The following is an 18,659-nucleotide window of genomic DNA, read 5'->3' on the forward strand; positions in this document are numbered from 1 at the left end:
AAGTGGTTGGTATGCGGCCAATCGGATCGCACAGCAGGTGGGTCGGCAGAGCTGCAACATGGTGGGATTTAGGAGGGGGCATTGGTGGTCATGTTAGAAAGGAGCAGATGCTCTGTGTAAGGTGTAGGGAGCCCGGCAGTGCTTACCTTACAGTGCAGAGTGTTCAGCGGTCCTTCAGGCTGCTGCAATGGCTGGAAGCACAGTCTGTGTGCTGGCTGATGTGATGCTGGTTTGTCCCCTGTCACCAACTGCCACCCCAATTCCGTGCCCCGAGTGAGGGAGGGCAGGCATCTGTTATCCATCATAGGTCAATGGAAGTAAATGACAACTAACGTATGTGTGCATTCCATGGTGGCGGATGGCCAAACTCTGGGATTCCTAAGAAAGCCGCCAATCACACTTGCAGGGTGCAAAATCATCCAGATATGTGTTTGTTTATTTATAATGCATGCAGACCCAAGTGTATCAGGGTGCAGAGGATAAAAGAAGGCTTTCAGCTTAGTTACAAAATGGCATAGGTACAAGCCAGGGATTACATACACGATATACAAAATAAGGGCAGTTTGATGCTATTTACAAGGCAAGATAGCTCGAGGCTACTATGTTACTTGTCATTATCTTTAAACCAGTTGATGATATTCTGTCTGAATTTGGTAAATGTTTGATCACCTCTCAGTGGTGGTGGCAGGGAGTTCCAAAATTGTGCTGCCTTGACCGGTAAGCTACTGCCCCGGATTGAAGATAGTTTGAATCGTGGCAAGAGGGGGCAATTAGTATTGACTTTTCTAGTAGGTCTGATTGAAGATTTTCTGTTGATTCTTTCTGTCAGGAAGCATGGTGCCCTATTATTTAGGCATTTGTGGATGAGTGATGCCGTTTTCAGTCGAATTTTGTCAGGGGTGGATAGCCAGTTGTGTTCTCTCCTGGTCTCAGAAATATGTTCTTTCCTTGCTATGCTTAGCGCCGCTCTGAGGACATTATTCTGGAATGTCTGTATTCTCTTGATGATGTATTTGTTGGCACCAATGTAGAGGGCGTTACAGTAGTCCAATTTGGACAGGATGAGGGCTCTGGCCAAGATAATACAACTGTTGGACGATAGGAAGTGTTTGCCAGCACTAATTAATTTGCATGTATATACAGTGGAGGAAGTCAAAGTATTTACTTGTTTAATGAATGTAAGGGTGAAGTCAAGGTAAAAACCTAATGTTTTTACTTCTTTGGCAACTTTAATAGAGTTCCCGTCAATGGTGAAGGAAGAATATTCAGGGCCTAATCTTGCAAGGTGGGAGGTAGTGCTGAGGATGATGAGCTCCGTTTTATCATTCAGGCAGAGACCATGAGAGTTTAGAACAAACAAAACTGCTAAATTACCCCTCTCCTAGTCTACCTTTAGAAGGAGTCAGAAGAAACAACAAACCACTGGATAGATTATCTAATGTATCTGTCCAGGTAATTATGCCAAACAGATAATCATTTAAAAAAAAATTTCATCTGCATTTATTTCAGTTCAAAATCGGGCTGTGTGTGCTGTCAAAAGGCATCACAAACATTTAAGAAGAATTTTATAAAAAACAATTTAAGAAAAACAGTCCAAAATTATCGCATTTTCATACCAATGATAACTTGTGTTGGTGGGTGACATTCATAATTTATCACATTGACAACAAAATTTATAACCAAACAATTATAATGGCAGGGGAAAAATCTTGATGTACAGCGTTAGCTGAGAGTTCGTTTGAGAAAAGACAACTTAGTTTGGATGTCTGTGGGATGTCTACATATGTTTTGGCTGAACAGATGTCGTCAACACCTTCCCTGGTGTTCCGCTGTTTTTATTATAGCCCTCTTCAGGACGGAGTGTAGTTGTTGGTGAGTTGACAGAAAAAGTTCAATCTCTATCCCCGATGAGTCAAATAATTGTTGGAAACTAAAAGATGAAGAGAATTCATAGGATTGTTTTAGGTCGATAAATACATATTTAAAAGAACTGAATGGCAATATTCATTTAGTGTAGAGATTTTTCTTCTACGAAAGTTTGTTCTACTGACCTTGTTTAATCATAAAGTGGTTAGACTAGAGCGTTTGTCATTTTACACCAGGATGTCACTTCCTTGTTGGTGATTGCATTTTGTGCGTAGATGAATTTCCTGTTTTCATTGCTTATTCAGGTTAGTAATTACTCGAAAGTTCTTCAAAAAAAGGTTACACGGGACCTGTTGTAAAATAAGGCCACCATTTTATGTTAAAGTGCATCTTTTATTACAAAATTCAGTTGCCGAAGAATACATTTTCTGCGTTGCCTACTGACCTGCATAGATCCGGCTGACTTTTTCAAAAAGATTGCCGCGCCGTTATTTGGGTGGAGATAGGGCTGGAGAAAGTCCACATTTGAGCAGGTTTGAAGTTCGCAGAATGCCCTCGTCTAGCCTCGCTGCTTTCTCTGTTTTGGAGACATATAAGGACGATGCTTCAGGTATTTTAAAACAATCGCCTCCCGAGTGGCTCAACACTCGCACATTTGCGGGCATGAAATGCCTCATTTAGAAAATCGTTGCCCCAATCTCAGTTTTTACCTCTCTCTTTGCACTCGATCTGTGATGGAGAGGTCCTCCGAGGTCCTCGTTCTCGATAAGGCGGCGTTCCCGCGTTGTTGTTATGTATTGCAGTCGGTCATTGATGACGTGGGCACGTGTTGATGTCTAAGGTTCACTGAAAAAGGACTATTTTGTCTTCCATCCACCATATTGAGTGAGTGAAAAAGCATGGATTTTTCCACGTTTGGCTCCAAGGCCGATATTTTTAGTGAAGATCTTTTGAAAGAGTTCTTCGGAAACAGGTTATTTTAAAAGAAAATACCCCATTCCACTGCGGAGTTCAAACCATTCTTTACAGTGTCAAGGTCATATACCCACTTCTGTTCACATTTGCGAAGTGCCAAATCCCGGTCACCCCCTCTCTTTGACATTTGTACTACTTGGATGATGAACCAGAACATTTCACATGGTTTATGTTTGAGGCGTATGTAATGAGCCACCAGTGGTTTGTTTGGAGTTTGATTCCTGATGTTACATCTGTGTTCTCCAATGCAGGTTTTGATTTGTCTTTTGGTTTTTCCAATATATAACAGATGGCAAGGGCACTAGATGGCATACACAACCCACAATGAAGCACATTTGGTAAACGCTTTCAGATGCCAGGGTTTCCCTTTTAGCGTAATGTATTTTAAATTCTTTGTTAGGGAACACACTGAGCAGTTGCCACATTTAAAATGCCCAGTGACAGTGGGCAGGTCCCAAATTGTTCGTTGTGTTTGCGTGTTAGTATTTATCTTAGGGTATGTATGGACTCGATTGTCTCGTAGGTTGTATTGTCTTTTGAAGGCAAATCTGGGTGGTGCTGGAGCAAAATCCTCTGTTTTGATGATGTGCCAGTTTTTCAACACTGCTTTTCGTAGGTTGTGACTGATGGGGCTGAAGGTGGTGACACAGGTGATTTTATCCACTTTGGTTCTCTCCACCAGATGTAGACAAAGGTCACGAGTTCTGTTTTTGGCTCTTTTGTATGCCATGCTTATTTGTCTTTTGGGATATCCTCTTTGTTTTAGCCGTTGTTTCAATTGTTTTCCATGGATTTTGTAGTCTTCCAGGCTGGTACAATTTTGCCGGATTGGTTCGCCTTCAGGCTCGCGGGATGGTAGCTTTGAAACTGTAAAAGAGTGTTTTTATCTGTCTCTTTTCTGAAGAGATTGGTGGTTAATGTCCCATCAATTTGTGTTTTAATTTTTAAATCCAAAAAAGGAATCTTGATGGTATCATATAATATGGTGAAACTGATGTTGCTGTTACACTGGTTAAGCCATTGATTAAATTCTTCTAGGCGAGTGGATGTACCTCTCCATACCATAAAGCAGTCATCTATATGCCTGTGCCAAGCTTTTATATTCTGTGTGTACGGATTATTCAAGTTGTAGATCGACTTTGTTTCCATTGTGTCCATATACAAATTTGCAATATCTGGTGCGAAAGTCGCCCCCATACTGGTACCGTGTCTTTGATCGTAAAATACTTCTTCATAAAGGAAATAGTTTTCCATTAAAGCCAATCTTGCCTATTTGAGAATGAACGCAGTGGGGACAGTTTTGCTGTTCATAGTCCGTTGGTTAAGATACTGTTCGAGAACTTGCAGACATTCTATTTGAGGAATACTAGTATGCAGGGCCACCACATCCAAGGTGACTAGGACGTCGTCTTTTTCGATCTGGATGTTGTCCAAGATATTAATCATACTAGTAGTGTCCTTTATGTACGATTTCATTTTCAACACATAAGGTCTTAAGAACCAATCAACATATATGGATAGAGGTTCCAGGATGGAATCTATGGCGGAGACTATGGGTCTTCCTGGTGGTTTTACACTATTCTTATGGACTTTTGGCAACAGGTAAAAGGCCAGAGTAGTCGGGTTGCTTTTGATAAGGAACATTTTTTCGTCATGGTCTATCCACCCTTCTTCTTGGCCATGTGACTTCAGACTTGATATTTCTTCTTTTAGTCTTTGTGTCGGATCTCCTTGTAATTGTTTGTAGAATTTCTGATTTGATAGTTGAAGCCGAGCTTCCTCATCGTATGCATCTTTGTTCCATAGGACAATGCCCCGTCCCTTGTCTGCAGGTTTAATCACAAACATTGTGTTTGTTTGTAGATCTTTTAAGGCTTTTCTTTCGGTCGAACATAAATTGTCTTTGGAGAAGTTGTTTTTAGAGATTAATTTTCTTGTTTCTTCGATAATCTTATTCTCAAAAGTTATGATCGCTGGACTGACCATAGTGGTGGTAGGACAGAATGTTGATTTTGGTTTCAAGCCTGTGATACTCTTTTCTTTTTCCTTATTGCTCGTACTTGGATTCCTGAAGAAATATTTCAGACGAATATTTCGAAATAAATTTTGCAATTCGATTTCCGTTTTGAAATTCTCTGCTTTTTTGACTGGATCGAAACTTAATCCTCGGCTCAGTACTTTAGTTTCTCCGTCCGTCAATACATGTGTAGAGAGATTGAAGATGGGTATTACCAATTCTGGACTGGGCCGTTCCAATTGCCTGTTTGCATTCGTGGCGGGCCTTGTGATCGATTGCGGCCTCCTCGGCCCCTCCCTTGAAAAAACTATTGTTTCTGTTTTTTTCCTCCTCGTGACATGCTTGCCGTTGTGCTGTTGTCAGAGTCACTGCTTGTAGTACTATTCATAGTGTTTGAAAACGTCACATATTGTTTCCTTTGGTATCCGTTTCTTCCTCTTTGTGGGCCTGATTTATTGATGTTGTCATATAAAGTTTCTACAAGGTAAGGATAGGTCTTTGTTTCCTTGTACATGTCAATATCTTTTTTTAGTTTACAGATTTTTTTGTCGATTGTTAATATTTTGGGGGATATTTTTTATCTGCAGTCCTTCCGGGATGATTCCGGCTTTTAAGTATGCTAACATAAGTTGACAGTGCGATTCCGTCCTTATCAATTTCTTCTTTTTCTGAGTTAATATTTCGAAGTCGTTGCCACCGGTATTAGTCATCGGGGTGGTGTCTTCCGGGGTCATAAATGATGGTAAATTTATTATTTTTTGATAGTATTTGTCGGTGAACGATACTAGATTTACCTGAAACATCGTCCTTCTATGTCTCCAAAACAGAGAAAGCAGCGAGGCTAGACGAGGGCGTTCTGCGAACTTCAAACCCGCTCAAATGTGGACTTTCTCCAGCCCTATCTCCACCCAAATAAAGGCACAGCAATCTTTTTGAAAAAGTCCGCCGGCTCTATGCAGGTCAGTAGGCAACGCAGAAAATTTATTCTTCAGGCAACTGAATTTTGTAATAAAAGATGCACTTTAACATAAAATGGTGGCCTTATCTTACAACAGTATCGCATAACCTTTTTTTGAAGAACTTTCAAGTAATTACTAACCTGAATAAGCAATGAAAACAGGAAATTCATCTACGCACAAAATGCAGCCACCAACAAGGAAGTGACATCATGGAGTAAAATGACAAACGCTCTAGTCTAACCACTTTATGATTAAACAAGGTCAGTAGAACAAACTTTCGTAGAAGAAAAATCTCTACACTAAATGAATATTGCCATTCAGTTTTTTTAAATATGTATTTATCGACCTAAAACAATCCTATGAATTCTCTTCATCTTTTAGTTTCCAACAATTATTTGACACATCGGGGATAGAGATTGAACTTTTTCTGTCAACTCACCAACAACTACACTCCGTCCTGAAGAGGGCTATAATAAAAACAGAGGAACACCAGGGAAGGTGTTGACGACATCTGTTCAGCCGAAACATATGTAGACATCCCACAGACATCCAAACTAAGTTGTCTTTTCTCAAACGAGCTAACGCTGTACATCAAGATTTTTCCCCTGCCATTATTAATTGTTTGGTTATAAATTGTGTTGTCAATGTGATAAATTATGAATGTCACCCACCAACACAAGTTAACATTGGTATAAAAATGCGATAATTTTGGACTGTTTTTCTTAAATTGTTTTTTATAAAATTCTTCTTAAATGTTTGTGATGCCTTTTGACAGCACACACAGCACGATTTTGTACTGAAATAAATGCAGATGAATTTTTTTTTAAATGATTATCTGTTTGGCATAATTACCTGGACAGATAAATTAGATAATGCATCCAGTGGTTTGTTGTTTCTTCTGACTCCTTCTAAAGGTAGACTAGGAGAGGGGTATTTCAGTAGTTTTGTTTGTTCTAAATTCTATATAAGTGGTCCCTATACTGCTTAAATCCCCCTAAAACAAAAGATTTCGGGACCTACCCAATTTTTCTTCCTAGAGACCATGAGAGGCCATTCATGCCTCTCATGGTCCAAAACCACAAATATCAAGAAAGCGCTCCTAATGAATCCGTCTGAACCAACATTGGTCGAGCCTACTGATTCTCCACTACTGGATGGGGGCAACTCTTTTTGGACCTTTCGGTCTATTCAGTCCAATCAAATGAGAGTGACATCCAGCAACGTTCCCCCTCTATTCAGGACCAGTCGGCCCATAGTAATCATGGTCAAGGGGCTGCCGCTGCTAAGACCCGGGATCATTCATCTAAGGAAAATGCTAAATCAGATGTTGAGGAAGAATTTCTTTTTCAAACCTTGGCTGAAAAAAGAGATCAGCGAGTGATAGTGCAAGCAGCGAAAAAGGGTTCTCAATCTTCTGTCAGTAAAGAATGTACAGTCCTAAGAAGCTCAGGAAGAAAACAGACTGTCCTACGGTTAGGTTCTATCTCGGATTCAGAAGATGAGAAACTAACCGAGTTACCCTCTCAGACAACCGTAAAACGGGCCTTCAAAGCCCTTCCAAGTTAACCAAAGAAACACGGTTATACCTTGGACACTAGAGGGAGTCCCGTAGCAATTTCTAAGCAGAACAAGAAGCATAACTCTGCAAGATATGCAGGGGCATACTACACTCACTCGGTAGGACTAGAAAGACTTACTAAGGATCGAGAAAGGATCACCTTGAATCGTCAAAACATGGTTAAGCTATGTCAGTTTATCCCACTATTAAGTCAAATTACCAGTGATTATTTTTTAGTGGTCGAATTTCGAAGAGAGTCTAGAGCTGACTTGGTATACTTACATCTGACATCTTTGATAGTCAAGGAGTTGCTTTTATCCTCCTCCTCAAGGTTTCCAGCTATGGGCTATGAGATTACAGATTTAGCAGATAGTAGGGACAAGGTCACCTCCAATCAGGGAAGATCAACAGCAAACACAGGCCCATAATTGCCCATAAGGGCTAACAAGTACCCTACTTAAACGCGGTCTCCCAAATAGGGTCATCCTGAGTCATCACGACCAAGAAATTCCCAAACACTTTGTGGAGTGCCAGAATCAACAATAACATCCCAAATAATATCTGTTAGGTCTATTAAAGATATTGGAAGGCTGAAATCCAAAAGGACTGACCAACAGATTCAACGATCAAAAAGAGACATTGAAGAGTCTACATGGGCATGGTTACTGGCTTTATTGGCCCCAAATCAAAAGCAATAACCATGACTCCCAGGAAGACTTCCAGCCAAGATGGTATCCCTGATGTCTTGAAACACTAGAGGGTTCCGTCATCTATTGGAAGCAGGTTCACTTAGTTCGGATAGTTGGGACTTTCTGTGCTTCCAGGAAACTTGGCTATTGCTTGAACCATCTTTAGACGGTTTCTCGGCCTACCTAAATCTGGGTAGCCCGCAGTGAGACCTCGTGCCGGCCTGTTAATTTTGATCAACAAAACATCACAATATGAACTGGTTAGGCATACGCGAATGGGCCCTTTTCTGCATTATATAGTTCTGAGTAAAAAACTAGGGTCGAAAAAGAGGAACACCCGCCAACTCCACCTTATTATAATTAACCTCTATTGGCGTGCTAAAGGCATTACCCCCTTAGAGATGAGGGATAACCTGCCAAAAGATATTGAAGAGGCTTATACTTGGCCAAATTCGTGTGCAGCGATTTCAACGTGGCCTATCCATATATGAGTCAACTACAGGAATGGGAAACTAAAGAGCTATGGCCTAGCAGCTCTGACATGATCAGCCTTTGGGCGGAATTGATGCTGAGTAGTCTACACATATTGAACGGCAGGTATTAAAAAAACATAATAAGGCACCCTACGTGGGAAAGAGGCCCAATAACATCAATAGTTGATTACATCTTTGCCTCTGAAAATCTGATAAAAAATGTAGAGTATTTGGAAGTTGTGAGATTGGCGAAAAGTGACCATAACTGGCTAAAACTGGTGTGACATGAGGATACCTCAGACGAAAAGCCAGTATTTAAGGTCCAATTGGAAGCGTCAAACAAGGGGTCCCATCTCAAATTGAACTTGCATGCTGTTGTGCAAATCTTAAAGGCTCTTCGAAATAAGATGAATGTAGGATCTCATCTTGATGCTGAATTCCCCATAGACTATTCTCCCATGCTGCAGACCTACTGAAAACCATCAAAAGGTCACGAAAAGGAAAGACTCCATCCCCATACATATAAAGCTTTGGTTGAGAAAAGAAAAGAGCTGAGAGCGCTCATTCGTGAACAAATCAAGCTCCCTCTGTGTGACTGTAGAGATCTCGAAATCAGGCGGCTGAAGCCAAACTACAGATCATGGTGTATCAGTCATCGTACTATTTTGTACCAAAATGATGCGGAAGCTATGCTAAGATGTTTGTGCAACAAATCCTCTGCCGAGTCATGGTCCCTGATGAGATCTCTGAATCATAAGCAAATAGCGCTGCAGGGGAAAGGTGTCTCTGAGGCAGTGTGGTCATCTTTCTTTGAGGACTTATATGCTTCACCAGGAGGCGAGTATAACTACGTGCAGAGAACTTCAGCGACGTGGACCTTACCCAATCATCTGGATGACCTTTTAATGCTAATTAAGATCCTGAATTCCTCGAGGGCCCGGGGCCAGATGGCCTATCCAATATTGTTCTAAAAATAAATCCAGAGCAATGGGGCCCGAATCCTGGACTTGGTGTTGAAAAATATGCTTTTGATGGAATCCATCCCTCTATCTTGGAAAACTGCAAACATTATTCCAGTCTTCAAAAGGGGCAGTCACTTAGACCCAGCAAATTATCTGCGCATAGCCCTTTTAGATGTGTTGGGTAAGCTATATGTTACCCTGCTACTTAAAAGGCTGACGGATTGGACACAGGCAAAAGATCTGAATGACGGGTTTCAGGCTGGCTTCGTAAAAGGCCTACACCGCTCCACCAGCATTCCTACAAAATCTATTAAAGCATAAGGCCAAAGAGACTAACATCAAAATCTATGTGGCATTTGTAGATTTTACCAAGGCCTTTGACAGCCTGAACCGTGAACATCTAAGGGTTAAATTGGAATCCAAGCAATGGCTGTTGGACCTCCTAGAACAGATCAAAAGCCTATATACAGGCACCTCTGTGCAAATTCTTCTGTCTATGAAAGGAGAGCTGACAGACGACATTTTTACGAACAGAGAGGTTAAACAGGGGTCTGCTCTGGCTCCGGGCCTTTATAATTTCTATATTGTGGACATGGATGATTTTATGGCCATCTATAGAAGTTTTCCACCAAAGGTAGGGTCCATGAGAGTAGCGCACCTCCTATACGCGGAAGACCTTGTCCTAATGGATTATACGCCAGTAGGGCTCCAAAGGCAACTGACCCAAATTTAGGAATAAGCTAAATTAAACGATCTAGAGATTAACAGCAAAAATACAAAGATCATGGTACTAGGTCAAGAGCGGCTGCCGAAGTCCAAAAAGACACATCGATGGACTCTGAACAAAATGCAAATTGAGCAAGTCAGCAGTTTCAAGTACCTGGGGATCTAGATCACCACTAGTAGCAAAGACTCTGCTGTTCGTGCAACATATGAAAAAAGCAGACATGTTAGCCTCACATGCATCCTTATTGAAGAGGAAAGTTCTCTCTGAAGCCCCTCATCGACTTCTACATAGCAAAGGTTGTTCCAGTTCTAACATATGGTGCCGAATGCTTCGCGGAGTTACCAATCACATTATGGCACCATATGGAGCGGCCTTTTGGAAAAAAGCTCTGGGGCTGCCCGTTCATTCCGTATTCAGGTGGTGCTGAAAGAACTTGCCCTTCGTTCACTCAAAACTACTCTAGATTGGAAAAGCCTGTTTCCCAAATGTAGCAGTCCATCCACTCCATACTTGATCAATGAGATTGGCAAGGTATTGGGGTCTAAGTCCATCAAATATTTGAATACTTGGGGAAATTATGCCACCAAACTCTTGGGAGATTTATCCTGTTCGTTTGAGGATTTAACAACTAATCCGATTAGGGTGAAAACGAAACTATCTGAAGCAGACTGGATCCAAACCACTGAAGATCTGGGAAAGTTAAAACTTAACACGTTCCTGGCACTAGACAACTAGAAACCACAGAAAACCTGTACCATCTGTTCATGGTGTGCCCATATTTTTCCACGCAGAGAACAGAGCATTTTGAACGATTTGCAGAGAAATGTAAGACGCTCTCAATAGATGACTGGTAGCAATGGCTAATTACAGGATCACAAACCCGATTGCTGATAGCTGTGTTGCAATTTTATTGGAAGGTGCTGGAACTGAAAATGATTACCTATACCAGGGGTTAAATGAAAGAACATGAACTGACCTTAAATCAGTAAACGGATGTATGAAGGTCATCACGTGGCTCCTTTGCTTTCTTTTCTCTTTTTTTTCCTTTTCTTTTTTCTTTATTTTCTTTGCTTTTCTATTTATTTTGTCCTTTGATAAAATGTTTAATTGTAACATAAAAAGGCAAATAAATTGAAAAAAAAATTCACAGCCAACCTCCCACTGCCCCGCGAGCACACTGTCTATGCTAGACAAGAATCTGAAAATGGCCTCCAGTGGTGGAGCTAAGGAGAGGGTGCCTATTGTCTACAGGGCAAATGTCTGAAAATGACTCTGATAGAACACTAAAGTGAGTGCAGTTGTTTTGTTACTTACAATGTTAACTGCTTTATTATGTACCGATGATTCTCTGCCTGATGACTGGGAATATTCAACAGCTTGTGAATATATGAAAGATGCCAATGCTGGAGAACCATATTTACTTGTAGGTAACCTTCCTCCTAACAATCTATCAATGATTACCTTTGCTTTCAGATCAGTCATTTATTTGCTTTTAGACATTTCTGTACAAGAATATTTACTCTGCAGTAATTTTTAGAGTAACAACTGTCATGTTCCTGACCTATCAATTCTCTGTGAAATTGTATTGCCTTTTCATTCGTTAAGTTCAGAGTGAGAGAGGGCAGCCTAATGCTCCCGCTGGAAAGTTGGAAATGTTAATATGTGAAAGAGAAGCCTGTTCCTGAAGGATTGTTTGTGAAGAGTGAGGATGGCTTATAATCTACTGATACACAGTGCAGTAGGAAATGTGATACAGTATGCTGCTATATGTTTGTAAAAAGCACACGAGGCAACATTTTAAACAAATGGAAATGTTATAAGCAATGTGTTGCAGCTTGTCTGCAGTGAGGGTCTTATGTGGAATGTGGTGAGGTCACTATGGATGGTTGGAGGCTTGAGTGTTGAGTGTTCCAGGTCAGTTGGAAGGGGACGCTGGTTTGTGTGGATGGCCAGTGCTTATGTCAGGAACTAACATGAATATGACCTACCTGGTAACCTGGAATAAACTTACCCGAAGAAGTACAAGGCACAGTATTTTCATTTACCCACAAGGCTGCTTCATTTCGGTGATGAGCTGGTTGGAGCAGCTTTGGGACATACAGTGTCCTCCAGGTCATCATCCACGCAGTAACATGCCAGCGTCTCGGTGGGCTGGCCAGCGTGCCAGCATGAGAGAAAAGGTTGATGGTGGGGGGGGTCGAGCCAGGCGTTGTCAGCGAAGTCCCCCAGGACAGCTGTGGACGGAGGGCGCTGGGTGGTGCAGCAGCTAGTTAATTTGCCCATTTGACTGTTGTGGCTGGTGGCCGTTGTCTGGGAAGCAGGCAAGGACAGAGGGTGCCGGGCGCCGCTGGAGCCATCTGATGGTGGGAACAGCTGATGCCTGGTAGCTTTTGTCGAGGGTGCCGGTGGCACAGGAACCGCTACAGGACTCAGAAGTTTTCCCCTGAGGTATCGGCAAGTCAGCGGTGCACAACAGTCCGTGGGAAACAGCCGTGGCTGGAGGCAGGAGAAAACTGTTGCGTGACACCAAGAGTTAGCGAAAAAAACATGGCTGGGAGGCTGATTGATTGATTGATTGATATTTTATTTCTATCGCGCTCATACACAAGTGTTTCAGAGCGCGACAAGGCAAGGGAGGGTAGCAGGGGAGAACAAAACATCGATCTTACTAGGCCCAGTGACATTGAGATGCGCAAGTGCATGGGAGAGGGGGGAGGGGAAAAGTGCATGGAAGGGGGGAGAGGTGGAAAGTGCGAAGCAGAGGAGAAACAGATAAATAACAATAAATAAATAATAAAGGCAACAAACAGTGGTAATGCAGCCAGCAATTTGCAAGTGCTAGGTTTAAGGCAGCAGACAGGGTAGGTCTGATAAGTGCAGGAAGAAAAAGGGGGGGCTGTATGGGTGCAGATACAGACCCCAGTGCAAGGGGTGGCCCGGAGGCAGTGCGGGAGGGTGGCAGGATGAGAAGGTACCTGGGCCCAAAAGACAGAGGGTGGCCAGGTGCAAGGTGCCAAGAGAGAACAGATCAGCAGGGGAGAGGGGGAGCAAAGGCAGAAGAAAAGAGGAAGGTCTTGAGGTGCTTCCGGAACCAGAAATGGTTCTCCTCAAGATTTAGAGTGGCAGGGAGGCTGTTCCAGAGGGAGGCCCCAGCTGAAGACAGAGATCTACCCTCAGCTCGTTTCTTAGAAAAACGACTGACCCTGAGTGAGTTGGAGGTAGAGGAGCGAAGAGCTCAAGAGGGGAGGTATTTGCGGAGGGATAGCTGAAGGTATTTTGGACCCAGGCCCCAGAAAGCCTTGTGGACAATGCAGAGGGTTTTGAATTTAATCCTTGCATCCACTGGGAGCCAGTGGGGAGATTTCAGAGCTGGAGAGATATGATCCCAGGGCTCGAGGCCAAGGACAAGTCTCGCAGACCTGTTCTGGATTAGTTGCAGAGGGCGGAGAGTAGATGCAGGTAGATTTAGAAAGAGGCTGTTACAATAGTCCAAGCTAGAGAGAACCAGAGTTTGAGATACCATGAGCTTCTGGGGGAAGGAGAGGAAAGGCAGAGTACGTCTGAGGAGGTACAGTCGGAAATTTGACTTTTTAGAGACCTCAGAGATGTGGGCGGAGAAGGAAAGGGTGGAGTCAAAGATGACCCCGAGGTTCTTAGCCTCGCAGGTGGGGGTAGGAGGAGGGCCAAGGGAGGCCGGCCAGAGAGTGAGGGGAAAGGATGGTGAAGGTGTGCCGATGAGGAGGATCTCCGTCTTGCTGGCATTCAGACAAAGATCATTGGCAGCACACCAATCTTGAATGGCAGTTAGACAATCAGAGATGAGAGGGGGAGAGGAGGTGGCAGCGTGCAGCCTGAAAATGAGTTGAGTGTCATCAGTGTAGCACTGGAAATTTGAGCTGAAAATAGCAATGCAATGGGCGAGAGTTGCCAGGTATTGGTTGAAAAGCCAGGGTGAGAGGTTAGACCCTTGGGGAACACCACAGGTAGAGAGGAAGATGGATGATAGGAAGGACCCAAGTTGGACCTGGGAGAATCGATCAGAGAGGAAAGAGGTAAGCCAAGCCAGAGCCTTATCAGTGATACCCAGGTTATCACGGAGATGGTTGAGCAGGATGGTATGGTTGACTGTGTCGAAGGCAGAAGAGAGATCGAGGAGGATGAGGACAGAGGGAGTGTTAGAGTGAAGGTTGGAGAACAGATCTTCACAGATGTTCAGGAGAGCAGTTTCCATGCTTCTGGCAGCTCTGAAGCCAGACTGGTGCTCATGGAGACAGCCAACAGAATTGGAGAGGTGGCCAACTTTTCCAGGAGTTTGCCCAGAAAGGGAGTAATTGAAAGTGGGCTATAGTTGGACAAGAAGGATCAGCTGTGGGTTTCTTGAGAAGAGGACACACAAGGGAGTGCTTCAGAGGGGAGGGGAAGGATCCTGAAGCAAAGGAGTGGTTGCAAAAATCAGCAAGCGCTGGAGCGAGGGTGTCAATGTTGTCATTGATGGTTTTAGAGGAACTGGGATGAACCTGTTTTGATGAGGCTTTCATAGATCGGACTTGTTTAGCGACTTTGTCAGGGGAGAAAAGAGGACAGGACGAGAAGGATGGTGGGGGGTGGCTAAAGGAGGGTCAGCAAGCACAGATGGAGAGGGGTGGGGGTTGAGGGGATGGAGAGGATGTCCTGGGTTTTTGAGATGAAGTGAGAGGCAAGGGCATTGCAAAGAGCATGGGAGGCAACAGGCGAGGTAAGGACTGCAGCAGCGGTTGGCCAGCTCCTTGCAGATTTTAAAGAGTTTGGCCGAGTTTTTAGATGCCGCAGAGACACGAGCTTGAATGTGGACTCTCTTCTTGGTGAGGACAGAGAGTTGGTATTGCCTTTGTAGCAGGCGACAGGCCAGTTTGTCAGAGGATGAACAAGAAGCCCTCCATTTCCTCTCAGCCGCATCAAGAGTATCAGAAATTCAAGAATAGAGCAGAAACAGGGCTGTGTCAAGATGTGAGACAGCCAGAGGTGGAGGGAGGGAGAGAAAGTGGCAGCAAATGCCTCAACTGACACACGCTTCATTGGCCGGATGTCCGAGAAGGTAGGTGGCAGTGTTGGGGTAGGCTTGGCTTGGGAGGAAGAGAGGGAGAGATGAGAGGAGAGGAGGGAGTGATCGCTCCAGGAGAGAGGATTTCACTTCACTTGCTATTGTGGAGGGAGCTGGTCAAAGAATAATATAAGGCCTAAAAGTGTTTGCTTCACCTCGATGATGACCTACCATGGGCAGATGGTCTGAATGTGAGTGGGGCGAGTGTGCGTTCAGTATGAAGCCACCGATGTATGTACATTAGCCCACTTTTGTACGCCATTCTTGGCCACATTCTGAATGGGGCAAACCCAGTAAAATGCTAGGCAATAGGCTTTGCGTGCCTTTGGCTTGTTGGTCTAATTCTGGTGAGGTTTGGTGGGGAGATCCCACACAATGCAGGAGCCATTCTGGAAATTCTGAACCAGTTTCTGTGCTGGGTTCCTGGTCTGTGTGGATCTCATGACTGTATGTGGGGATCAAAATTCTAATCTCTGCATTGCAGCTTGATTTCAGCATTTATGCCCACTTTCCCTGTGTATGGAAAACAAGCATTGGCAATGCCAACAGTTTTGGCTTTTGCGTAGGCAGGGGAAAGGCATTTGCCAGGCACTGCCACAGTGGTATTAAGTGGCCATCGATGGTAGTAGCTACAAAATGATGTGAGTACCTGGGCATATAACAGCAGTGCCTGGCAAAAGTCTGATACTTCTACACAAGCCAAAAATGTTGGCTTTTCCAATGCTTGTTTTGAACAAGCTTCAGTGAAGGACGTGCATAATTCTTATACTTCAATCAAGGCATTAACTCTCAGAAGACTGCTTGAAAAAACACAGGCAGGACTGTAAAACAATGTGAGTAATAACTTGTCTAAAAGTGAAAAATTAAAGAAAGAATAATAAAAAGAATAGTAAAACTCAGCAGAGCACAATTACACTATCGTACCTCCAATGGGTGTAAACCTCGTGCAGGTGTGAAAGACGTGTTTTGCAGTCTCTCAAATGTGAAGGCCCAAACAAAACACACCTTTTCCAAATAATGTGTTAACGTTTTATTGCATTGAACAGCAGAGACATTTAAAAAAAGAAACTTTAATCGTAGATGGTACTTTTTTTATTTTATTTTTTTTATAATTGAATAATGATGTCTGCGATTTTAGTTACCGTTCCTTCTAAAGCTTCAATTAAAGGAAGGAAATGGTGCACGAATGTTAAGAATCTCATATTTCTGTTACAAAAACATTTGGATTTACTCATGCCTGTATTTTACTGTTTTCAAATTTGCTTCATTGCAGATGAAACCTGGGTTGGAGTTTACACAGTCAGAGACTGTTACCCCGTCCAGGAAACCTATACCAAGAACTACAGCGTGACAACGTCCACTCGCTTCTTTGATCTACAGCTGGGCATAAGCGACCCCTCTGTGTTCACCCCTCCCTCCAGCTGCCAAACAGCCAAGCCAACCAAGATGAGTGATGGATGCTGACTGGCGAAACGTCTAGCTAGGAAAGGCAAAGGAAATGGAGTAGATGTGTTGATCCCTTAGGGACTATGAATGAGCGTTTAGGAAGAGTTCATTAGGGGAAAAGTTGTATTCGCTTTAATCAGTTAGAGCGCTCAATTTTAAGGCGTTTGCTTGCAATAATTTAAAGACTCGCGCTAAGACTGTCACTAAAAATAGATTGTAAACAGTTCATTTATTTAAAGTTTGACTGTATTTAAGGTTTTACTGTAGCATTAGTTTACGAGTATGAGAACGTGAGGGATGCAGAAGCGCTAGGCATATGATGTCAGCTCAGTGACGAAGGGTGCGTCATAGGTGTGTTAATTCTTTGTCGCAGTTCGTTTTTTCATCATTTTAACTCCTTAACGGCTACGTGTGCATATTTTAAAAAACGCGTTTAGTTTTCTGGTGCAATAATAATAAGAGAAAGGCAGCTTTTGTTTGTTTTGTTGGCTTTGCTATCGTATAGTTCCATGATAATTGAACACATGTTGTTTATTATTGCAGCAATTGAAAAACAAATGCACTGGCCCTAAGTATAAGTTGTTAAATTAAGAAGGATTTTATGATAGGTTTACATTGTTACAATTACCTAGAAAAGCACAGACTGTGATCATGATTAAATGTGTCATAATGATTAATATTCCCCCTTTATTCCATCCTCTTACACCACGTGAAAAGTAAGATGTTGATCACAGTTTCTAACGAGAAATCCATTATTGTTTACAGACCCACCATCAAACCAATATGTATTTGCATTCGAAGCACTTGACACAGATTATCCTGTCGAAATTGTCCTCGCTGGCCACTGTGTCCAGACACGCATTCAAATGGTTTTCTTCCTTCTTGAGGAACAGATACTTCTGTGTCACTGCAAATAATCAAGTTACCCCTAAATCTCTCTTAGTGGTGTACGTAATGTTCTAGATACGATTTTGAGGTGGGAGTATTTACTCCCTATTTTGAAACTTTGAGAGTAAATGTAATTTAAAATTGTACGGACATCATTATTCAGCAGTGGAGCACATCATGACAGAGTAGCAGGTTTCTCTCAAATTAACAGATGCATCGTAATATGTTTCTGATATTAGATTACATATAAATGGGATTTGACCCAACACACTTGTACCATAAGAGGAGCTACTAACACCCGGTGTGGGTAAACCAGCATACTTACAAGCCTTGGTTAAATATGTAAATCCAAATTTGAGACAAACCGTAACTAACCAATTACCCATTTCTTGTTTCTGTGTACGTGTTTGTCTCTCTCCCCGCCCCTTTCTCTTCTTCTCCCCTGTTGTTTATGATTTGACTGCTATTTTTTGCATACTACACATGATGCCAGAAAATCTTCTAATTATGTCTGGAGATGATGTTTCTTATTTTCTTTTTGATATGCCATGATACTTGGTTGCTTATAACTGAATGTTATAACATATGATGTTGTTCTTTTGTTCTGTTGTTTTGGCATCACAATAACTTGTCTTTTGACAGTATGTCCACATTAGCCCTGATTTGAGAAAAGCCTCATAGTGCCGAAACACGTGTTATCATCATAAGGGCGAATGCTACTATTAGTTGTTTCATGATTGCAAGATAATAAAATATATGCATTCTTCAACTTTACAAGGCGCACTGTCCTGGATCTTTTTGTATGTCTCGGCATACTTGTATCACAGTTTGACGGGTTTATCTTTGGCTTACTGTCAATCCCGTGACCTGCGACAAGATATTATATATTTTTGGAAAATAAGGGGTTGTTCCTGTCCCCAATCCATAATTTGGTTATAAATAGTTACCTTTCAACTAAATACGTAAGGAGTCGCCCAACTGACCAGCTGTACCAAGAAGCCTAGTTTTTCCTGTTTCTC

General features: G+C 42.6%; 1 protein-coding gene across 1 annotated transcript in view; it reads left to right on the top strand.

Moving 5' to 3' along the window:
* The window catches only part of EPDR1 (ependymin related 1), a 224,728-nt gene extending 206,311 nt beyond the window's left edge, over positions 1-18,417 (top strand). Inside the window, exon 3 of the mRNA XM_069613271.1 lies at positions 16,580-18,417. Coding sequence (XP_069469372.1) covers positions 16,580-16,770 — 191 coding nt within the window. The 3' untranslated portion in view covers positions 16,771-18,417. The remainder of the gene's footprint in view (positions 1-16,579) is intronic.
* The last annotated feature ends 242 nt before the right edge of the window (positions 18,418-18,659 follow it).

The sequence above is a fragment of the Ambystoma mexicanum genome, chromosome 5p (assembly GCF_040938575.1).
Source record: "Ambystoma mexicanum isolate Mex_15411 chromosome 5p, UKY_AmexF1_1, whole genome shotgun sequence".
NCBI lineage: Eukaryota > Metazoa > Chordata > Amphibia > Caudata > Ambystomatidae > Ambystoma > Ambystoma mexicanum.